Here is a 9,602-nt window from a genome sequence, read left to right as displayed (position 1 = left end):
TCTGACGAGTATATGATCTATTTTGTATACGGTTTATAGGCCTCCTCACGTCAGACATCATTATCTAAGGTGCAAATGCACATGTCCCTGGCCGCGGCGGTCGAATTTCGATGGAGCGCAATTCTCGAGGCCCGTGTCAGTGAGGTGTTCGAAATTTCCGGAACCCTTCACTACGGCGTCCCTCATAGCCTGAGTCGCTTTGGGACGCTAAACCCCCAGAAACCAAATCTAATCAAATGCACATGTCAAAAAGTTGGAGGGGATGCTTAAGCGCCGCCTTAAGGGTATGACGCGATGGCTTTAATGGGTTAAAGCATATATATGCAGAATTGGTCATTCTCGACTTTATATTCATAGATCCCTGGGAGTCCTCACAACACTCCTGGCGCCGTGATGCAGCGGTTAAGCGATGCGTCACTGCCCTGTGATGCCAGAAGCTGCCAGCGGTGGTGCTTGTGCGACCATGGTTGCTCTCCCCGACCAACCTCTCGCCAGTAATTTAATTGCCACGTGCTACGATGGTCATTAAGCTCACAATCTGATGGGCAGACTGTGATGACGCTGAAAGGTCATATGACCTTGCTTTGCTATCCGTAATTAAATTGTTTTGTTCGCGCCTCATTATTTGCTGATGGTACACTGCGCTGAAGTAAACGATGCATTCAAATGTTGGTTTTGTCGTGTGAAAAAAGAGCGATATGACCAAAGATAAAAGTTGCATCCGATCTTGAACGTCAGTGCTGCTGGCTGTGCTGGCAAGTGCTCCGCAAACCCAGTGCAGCTGCAGAAGAGGTAGCAAAAGAACTATGGAAATCATTTAAGCGTTAAGAAAATTGTTGCACTTGTGTCTTCAGGCAGCAGCCAAAGAAACGATGGAGGTGCCACTTCCCAACTTGCGTCACGAACCATGTCTCGCATGGTTTGTCTGTTGTGTTGTAGATTAGCACCTAGAAAGAGCAAATAACGAAAGCAAAAAAAAAAATGACGGTCGATTTGCTTCAAGAAGTCTATTTCTTTTAATGTAAGTATTTCTCAAGTTAAACTGCGGATATAAGATTGTCCACGCATTTAGACTGTCGGAAGGTGGTAGTCTGAACAAACCAAAAATCCCGCCTGCTTTACGGCTGGGCTTAGTTTTCTGCACGCACACTAGAGGGCGGGACCTGTCTATTTCTACCATGCCGCGTTAACGTGATATATCCGCGTTTTTGAACAGTCCCGCCATTTCTCAGTAATATTACAGACGAGGCTTTTCATGGAAACGAAAGCGACGGCTGAATAACGTAGGTGGCAAGCGAAAATACGTAAGTCCGCCTGTAATATTCCGCCATCTGTAGATAATATCAAGAATTTCGGAACAGTGTGCGTTAAATCCAGCGGGACGAGAATGCGTACGCGTGACTGCACGGAAATCATTTCCCGCGCACCCTAATCCCGTGAACTTTTTGTGCTGACTGTACAACCCTTATGGCTTCAAAGCAAGTGTTGAGGGCACACTGCGCGTCAACTTGACGGTCGAAGGATTTTGTTAATCGTTAATCCGCTATACCGCCGATCATCCTCGGACTCAAGGATCCTCGGTAATCGCTTATGTTGCTTGATGATAGAAGCCATCGAACGCAACTTTTTACAGCTACAAACTTATATCGCGGCTGCCGAGGTGCCCTTGAGGTGTATGTGCGGGCCGAAAACAAATGCCCGGGCTACATAAAAGTTTATCGCTCTGTCTGTTTATGATAGTTGGTTAACACACACCGAATCTTTCTTTTGCCTCTTGTTCCACTCCCACAGTGCAAGGTAGCAAACAAGAAAGAAAAAAAAGGGCTCTCAAGCTTCACACTCACTTCCCCCGTTTCTCTTTCTTCCTTTGGTGGCCTTCAAATCGATATCTAATCTTTGTGCCCTTCTTTTACTCTCTTCGACTCCCAGCACATCTTTCCAAGTGTCATATTTTACAACTTTGTGGTTTATGTTAGTCATATTGTCATCCACCTCTTTCCAAATCTTAATTCTGCATTTCGTATTGATAACTGCCAGCCTGCTTTCAGGCTAATCCTTGCTGCTTGGCCTTGAACCACCTGTATGGTGTTATAAAAGGACAATGAAATTCCGCCTGTCACTCTTCTTCAAGTTTCTCGACGATTAGTCAGTCAGCACAGGGTGAAATGGCGAGTGCGTTGATTCCCCCCCCCCCCCCGCCCCCCCACTCGGACAATGCACACTTTCTTGGAGCTGCCTGGCAGTCTGTCGCCGGTCTTGCCCCGTGCAAAACGCGATGGGTAAGTGATGTCTCTTTTCTACGAACACGCATAAAGTAAAGTAGAATATCACGTTCTATTTGGATAAAACTCAATCCTACTCTGATGTTAATGTTCCTGTGCTTTCCGGAAGAGCGTATTTGAGCAGTGCAATTGAAAAAATAATTTTTAGTCGCGAGTATACCGAGTTCGTGATCGTCTGAGGATCGTATCTGACATAATTCAACAGATTTTTTTTTCATTCCGCTCTCATTCCAAATGATGGCTGCTACAGGTGATGTGCATTTCTCTTTTGCCAAACCGCCTACTTGTACCCCATCTAGTGGTCCATCCCTAGATTTATTTTCTCGTGAGGTTATTTAAGGTGGGCCGTCATCATGCGATTGCGCGGGAAGTACTAGAGATGCCAATTCACTGCAGCTCTTAGCTGTAAAATGCTGTCCAACACGACGTATACAAAGGTTCATAAAACTGAGGCATTTATTTCTCGGCTTTCACTTTCAGCATAGCAAGCGGGAATTACGAGTAAAACCGAAGTACGCTATCTTTTCTTAGTAGCAATTTATTTTAGTAGGCAAATTTAGCAAACGCATTGTTTCAGCTCTTTCAAACGCGTGAGGGAAAATGGCTTTAAAACCAGATTCAGGTTTAAACTCATTTCTTACGCCACACCCTGTGCGTGGAAGCAAATTTTATTTTTCAAGTTGCTTTGGTGTTTAATTGACTGTTGTTTTAACCCTGCAGCTTGGATGATGCTGATGTTGCTACCTGCTTTCCTGTCGGGCCTGGCTAGTCGCGTGCGCGGGGCCAACTCGGTGGAGGCCCGCGTCGACACGCCCTTCTCGTGCGTGGGCCGACCGTATGGCTTCTACGCCGACACGACGCACGGCTGCCGCATCTTTCACATCTGCAACCCGCAGGTGGTCAACGGCATCACGATCCCGAACAAGTTCAGCTACTACTGCCCCGAGGAGAAGGTGTTCGACCAGCTGCACTTCGCCTGCGTGCCGCCGAACGCGACCAGCCGGGAAGCCTGCCAGCAGGCCGAGCTCCATTACGGCATCAACGAGGCGTTCACCCTTCGCGAAGCCGTGCTGGCGTCGCGCGCCGCGGAAGGGGCCTTCAGCTGCGACCCGCTTCGGGAGGGACCTTACGCCGACGTGCGCTCGGGGTGCAGGTCGTACTACGTTTGCGCACGCGTTGCAGGCGCGGCGACCGCCTTCAGGATATCCTGCCCGATACCGACCGTGTTCGACCAGCGCACGTTGGAGTGCATCTACCCTGACTTGGCTACGCCCTGCGAAGACTCCCAGAAGTACTACAAGGTTTCTACGGCGCCCGGTACCAAGACAATGGGCAAGCCGACACCGGTGGTTAACCTGTCCCCGAGAGGAGACCTCTACCTTCCCGAGATGCCGGAGAGCTCGGTGTATCACTGCCCCGTCGGCAATAAGGTGCGTAGGAAGCTTTTCCTTTTCATTTGCAACCCTCAAGTTGCGCTAAGTTCCGCAGAAAGAGAACCGAGCTAAAAGCAAACAGCCACTTTCCTTTTCCTCAAGTAATGTGTGGCTAAAACCGGATTGCGACGTTTTCCTTGCTGCTGATTAACTACGATTTGAAATGGATCCTGATGCGTTGCCGACGCCAGTGCAAACAAACATGATTCAAATAGGCACGTGCAAACGATTTATTCTGTCTGTAAAAATATAGGTAGAAGGAAAAAGCAAGACTCATCCAGTGATGAAACTGGGGGCTGGCGATCAGTACCGTGCTCTGCGCACACGCTCGGTAACCTTGCATGAATTGATTTTATTGCCAGAGCAATTCGCAGGAGTCACACGCTTTTTTGCCTACAGCGTATAAAGACGCCGCGTGCAGAGCAGGTACAAACACACTTGGTCTCCTAAATACTTACTGATAGTCTCCCGGTTTCTTCGTTTTGGCCCAGATACTAATCGATGGGTTCTTTTTTTTTTTTTTACCTAAAGCGTGTACAACACTGCTCACCCCTGAGATAGTTTGCAGAAAAGTGGGGAAACGGTGCCCGTATCAAGATATCTGTATCGCCTCTGATTCGGTTCTACCTTTTATTTTCAGGGTGGTGCCTATGTTAATAAGCTGCAGAAATCAGATCTCGTTCCTTGCATTCATTTGCCCGATTTAAAGCAAAACAATTCGAACTGGGCAGCTAAAAAATATCCAGAGGCAACGGCCTTTAAATATTGTCGCCTCATATCCACTGCGGAGATTTTCCGCTCATTTGGACGCCATCATCTTGCAATTAGTGGGTATTCATGTGACGTCATAGTCGGCATTTTGCCGTACAGCACGCAACATCAGCGGTGCATGCCGGAGCAGGTGATGCCTTCTCTATCGCCATATCTGATGTCCAGCATTCTTGGACAAAAATTTTGAATGCTGGGAAATTGTAAGCTATTGTTATGTAAATATTGAAGGTGATGATCCGTTCTTCCGTTCTGTAGCAAAATCTTTCTTCTAAGGTTCACCCACCGCTCACATCTAGCAGTTAAGACTGCCACAGAAGACCACTGGGGACCTCTTTTGCTGATTGCAAAAACGTTCATAAGAAAAAAGCAAGCCCGCCGACGGGAAATCTGCGGATATATTGATTGCCATAGTGAAACCTTACAATACATATAAAAAACTGCGTTCACAAACTCTTTTCCGCTCAAAAATGCTATTGTTCAGAATTGTTGGGCATAATATGCAAACTAGGAGTAAAACCTGCGTGATGGTATTTCGTCACAGGACTGTTTAGTGAATGTATATATTGCAGTTGTATACCTTGCATGCGCCGTATAGATGCCACAGTGACACAATTGCTGCTCCCATAAAATACATCCACTGGAACGTGTCGTGAAATGTTAATTTACCCATGTCACATCGCACATTACACGGGCGCCTTGGCGTTTTTCCTCCATAAAAACACGAACCCGACCGCGGCGGCTGTGTTTTTATGGAGGAAAAACGCCAAGGCGCCCGTGTACTGTGCGAGGTCAGTGGACGTTAAAGATCCCCAGGTGGTCGAAATTATTCCGGAGCCCTCCACTACGGCACCTTCCTTCCTTTCTTCTTTCACTCCCTCCTTTATCCCTTCCCTTACGGCGCGGTTCAGGTGTCCAACGTATATGAGACAGATACTGCGCCATTTCCTTTCCAAAAAAAAACAACAACAATTATTATTATTATTATTATTATTATTATTATTGTTATTATTATTATTATTATTATTATTATTATTATTATTATTATTATTATTATTATTATTATTATTATTATTATTATTATTATTATTATTATTATTATTATTATTGTTATTATGTCACATTCTTTTCTCACTTATATGCTGCCTTCGGGGCGGACCAGCTGCTCTCCTCAGAAGTTGTGATGGCGGGCCTTGGACTGAACAACGTCATGGCGCTGCATGCGCCAACGGCGTCCAACGGGCGGCCCGTCCAGAAGCCACCGTCTTCCAACTTCAGCTGCGACGGGCGCCAGTACGGCTACTACGCAGACGTGGAACTCGGCTGCGTGCACTTCCACGTGTGCTCTGTGAGGGCCGGAAGCCAGGGGCAGCGGGAATTCGAGAGGCACACGTTTCGCTGCGAGGACGACACCGTGTTCGACCAGGAACAGTTCGAGTGCCGCTACCGGGACGAGGCGCTGCCGTGCGAGCGAGCGGAGGACTACTACGGGGACAATTCCCTCTGGAACAAGTGAACGAGGGTTGCAGGTGGAGAAATTGATCCGCCGCTGCTGTGGAGACCGATGAAAAGGATAGTGCAATACTGTGTGCGTGGTGAATTGAAAATCAGTTGTTTTTAATTCAGTGACGAGAGGTTCACCCAATGTTTCGGTGTACGTGCTGATGTCCCCAAGTGCAGATGTCTCGATGTACAGTTCCTCGGCTAGGAGCACAAGTCAATTTAGACACCTCAAAATATTTTAGCCTAAAGCAGTGTTTTCGCGGTTCTGAGACATCAGAGCCTTCAATATTGCTTCCGTAGAGCGAAGGCTTATTTCACATCAAATTTTCGCGTTCTATCTATCATACAGACCCGACGCAATCCTTGGGATCCAAAGCGGTGTTCCCCAACGAACAATTTGTGTCGTTACCCTAGTACAGGAACTTTTCATCGAGGCACCTCACCTCCAAGGAGGCGGAAACGCTATAAGGCAGCCTAGTGACTGGAGGGAGAAGCTTTGAGCTGAGTGAGCTGAGTTAAGAAGTCATGGTGCAAAGTACACATGAGTCATGCGTGCGCAAACGTCGATATGCTGCGTCAACGTCGATCTGGCCAAAGCGGCTCTTCCCGGAAGCTTTCAGAGCAGCTTGTCGACAGAAGCGGCACCTGGTCATTGAAGGTTGCGCTATCCTTGCCCCTTCTTCTTTCCTGGAACGCTTGGCTTCCCTCAGTTCAGCTTGATCAGGAGCAGGCCGAGGGATCTGAGCGCTGTGATCTGAATAAACTTCGTTATTTCTCTGCTGGTGCTCAGTGGTAATGCCCAAGGAAATAAGTCTGCATAAATTAGTAAATTAGGTCTGACGATGGTTGAACGGGTGTGCATTTTGTGCGAGCCGCGACAGTGAGAGGACGCCAGGTAACTACCTTCCTTCTTCCCTCTTTGTTGTCGCCATCTTGCCCCCGTCAGCTGCACGGCCAAGCAAGACGGCAAGGGTCGCAGATCCAGCAGCAAGCGATTTTGGGAGAATCCAATAAACATTTGGGGCCTCGGGCAAAGCGTCCTGTTCCGTGCTATGTCCGTATTTCGCATTTCCGCTGCGCCGTCGTGAGAACGGCCGCTCGTGGTGCGCGATACCGGGAGCTCGGAGTTCGCGGCCGAGACCTCAAAGGAGTCTCAGCGGCCCGGTAAGAACCCCCACAAGGAGCGCTTAAATAATTGAAGATGTTTAACCAGCCAGCTAGGGTTTTGTACTTCTTATCAGGGGCTGTATCTTTCGAGCACTGAGCCTGAGGTCAGCGGTTCGATTCCCGGCTGGCACGGATGCATTTGTATGGAGATGGCATGCAAAGACACTCATGTACTGAGATTTGGGCTTCGAGCTGAAGAAGCCGTGGTAACAGACAAGTCTAAAGGATTCGGCTGCATTGGGGAGCCATCAGAGCGGTGTCACACAGTAAAGGTAGGTTTTGACAGATCCATCGTGGCGTTCGTTTGTTAACGTAGTAGCTAGTATTTGAAATGGGTTGGTTAGAAACAGGTGGCTGGTATTTGAATTGGGTTAGTTAGAAACTGCGTTCCGTCTTCTCTTTTGAAACACTTTCCGGAGTAAGTGTGCCCGCTCACACACTGTAGTTCTGAAAATGGCGTGCACCGGAGTCCGCAGCGTACGGGCTCAGATCTTGATTCATGGACGCTCAACGATTTCAATGTAAATTTGAAATAAGGCAACTTGGGCATAAAATAAGCGGCAATAGGATTTGTGTCCGTAACGGAGACGTTAAAAAATTTCCATCGCGGGCAGTGGGCAGTCAAACACGCGGCGGATGGCAATGCAACTGATTTTGTTGCAAACGCTGAAGATCCTATATTTGCCTACTGTCTACAATGTTGGCGTGACGAAAAGCGTAAGGCTCAACATCACTGCACGTTAAGCTGAATATCACCCTGATACGGTGGTTCAACAAGGGCAGAAGTCACCCCTGCATTAACAGAATGCATATGGAGGCCGTGTAATACGATGATGTAAGCTTTACTCCTATTTGAGAAAGGGTGACCTTCGGCCCGCTTGAAGGTTTTAAGGGTTGTGTTATAGAATTTCAATAATCCGAGGATCGCAATAATCCGAGGATCTCAAATTTTGTGGCTATACGTAAAATGGCGAAGGATTTGCCTCTGTGGTCGTTTTTGAAAGTGGTCCAATGCTGGCAGCTCCGTAGTCCTCTACGTAGTACAAGCAGCGGCATGATGTCTAGTCACAGAGCTGTTTTTATCGTCGGAGAGATGCCAACACTTGCGGTGGTGCAGAGAAGGCAGCGCCGTCTAGCGATCACCTGGAAGATCAACATAGACTGATCGCCCGGGCCTGTATCGTCGCAGCAGCCGCAGGGGCCTTCGACCAGGAGCTCTGCACACCAAGCTCGCCATGACCTCTAGTGAGCAATAAAACTTTTTCGTCCATTCATTCACTGCGGCGGTCCAGAATGCGCTCAAGCACTCCGGTATAACGCTTTTCTCACATTTAAATTTAAAGCCATGTTTCTGGAGGACACTTTGGCTAATCCAGCTGCAACTTGCTTATTATAACGCTCAGAGTTCGCAAACAATGCTCGTTTTGTTTAAAAAAAGTATCTGATGTAAGTTTTACCTCTTGGGATTCAGAAATGATGATGAATCTTTCTTTTACTGAACTATTTTTTAAAGGTTTTCTTTAGTAGCGCGCTATTGACATCGTGCAGAGTCACATTAACACGTTATCTAAAGCAATTACATTTACTATATGTAGGCCCTGGCAGCCTCCGATTATGTCATGGAAATTATCAAACGTCAGAAAAGCGCTTTAAGCGGCGTGGCCATACGTGCGAAGGAAGGATTCATGTTTTTTGCTACTTCCATCATGTTGAACCTCTTCTTTGATAAAGGAAGGCTGAATGGCTCTTATAGCACCCAAATTTGCACTTATGTCCGCTTATCCTTTGAAATACGCTTTATTAAGTAAAGTAGACGATATTTTTGCTTTCACTGCTCATCTAGCAACATCTTCGACCATGACCAGAGCTCTAAGCGCCTTCTAGCACTAGGGTTAGCCTTTCGAATATCTTCGCCCAGAGCTGGACTTTGTCACTTGTATGTTGTAATTGCAAGTTACAACAGCTTAAGTTTTGGTCATGATTTAAAGCTGAGTATGATTAAGCAAAAAATGAAGCACTTTATTTCTTCTAAATACTCGCGCTCCGTGATAGGAAGTTATATTTAGGAGGACAACCTTACTGCATTTCCTGCCAGCACCACTGCAAGCGATTACAAATCAGGTAAATCCTCTCCACAGTGCTCCGCACCAGAAATTTTCGCAGTTCTGTGGTGACCTCGCTTTATTTCGACTCATCGAAGTTCCGGTTGGCGCCATTTTCTTTTAATAGTCAATGCGTTTTTTTAAAAGTCAGCACTCATTTCATTCGCTTGCAAACAGTTCGCGCTTGCCGCACAAATAGTCATCACTGCGAGCTTAAGCCTTCAAATGGCAGGCAACATTTAATTGTGCTGAAGACACGATAGATGGCAACACTGTTTCATAATGGTTCATTGCTGACCTAGCCGCCTGAGCTTGGAGGCCTCATGGTCCAGAGTCTCTAGCTAACC

The 9,602-nt window shown here is 47.1% G+C and overlaps 1 protein-coding gene across 1 annotated transcript; it reads left to right on the top strand.

Moving 5' to 3' along the window:
* The first annotated feature begins 2,235 nt into the window (after positions 1–2,235).
* LOC144136676 (uncharacterized) lies at positions 2,236–7,218 on the top strand. Its single transcript, XM_077669199.1, has 3 exons — positions 2,236–2,279; positions 3,003–3,712; positions 5,646–7,218. Exons 1-3 carry the CDS (start codon positions 2,276–2,278, stop codon positions 5,997–5,999), a joined length of 1,068 nt encoding a protein of 355 aa, XP_077525325.1. The 5' UTR covers positions 2,236–2,275; the 3' UTR covers positions 6,000–7,218.
* The last annotated feature ends 2,384 nt before the right edge of the window (positions 7,219–9,602 follow it).

The sequence above is a fragment of the Amblyomma americanum genome, chromosome 6, assembly GCF_052857255.1.
Source record: "Amblyomma americanum isolate KBUSLIRL-KWMA chromosome 6, ASM5285725v1, whole genome shotgun sequence".
Taxonomy (NCBI): Eukaryota; Metazoa; Arthropoda; class Arachnida; order Ixodida; family Ixodidae; genus Amblyomma; species Amblyomma americanum.
Note: the sequence above shows the minus strand (reverse complement) of the source record. Positions and strands in the feature narration are given on the sequence as shown.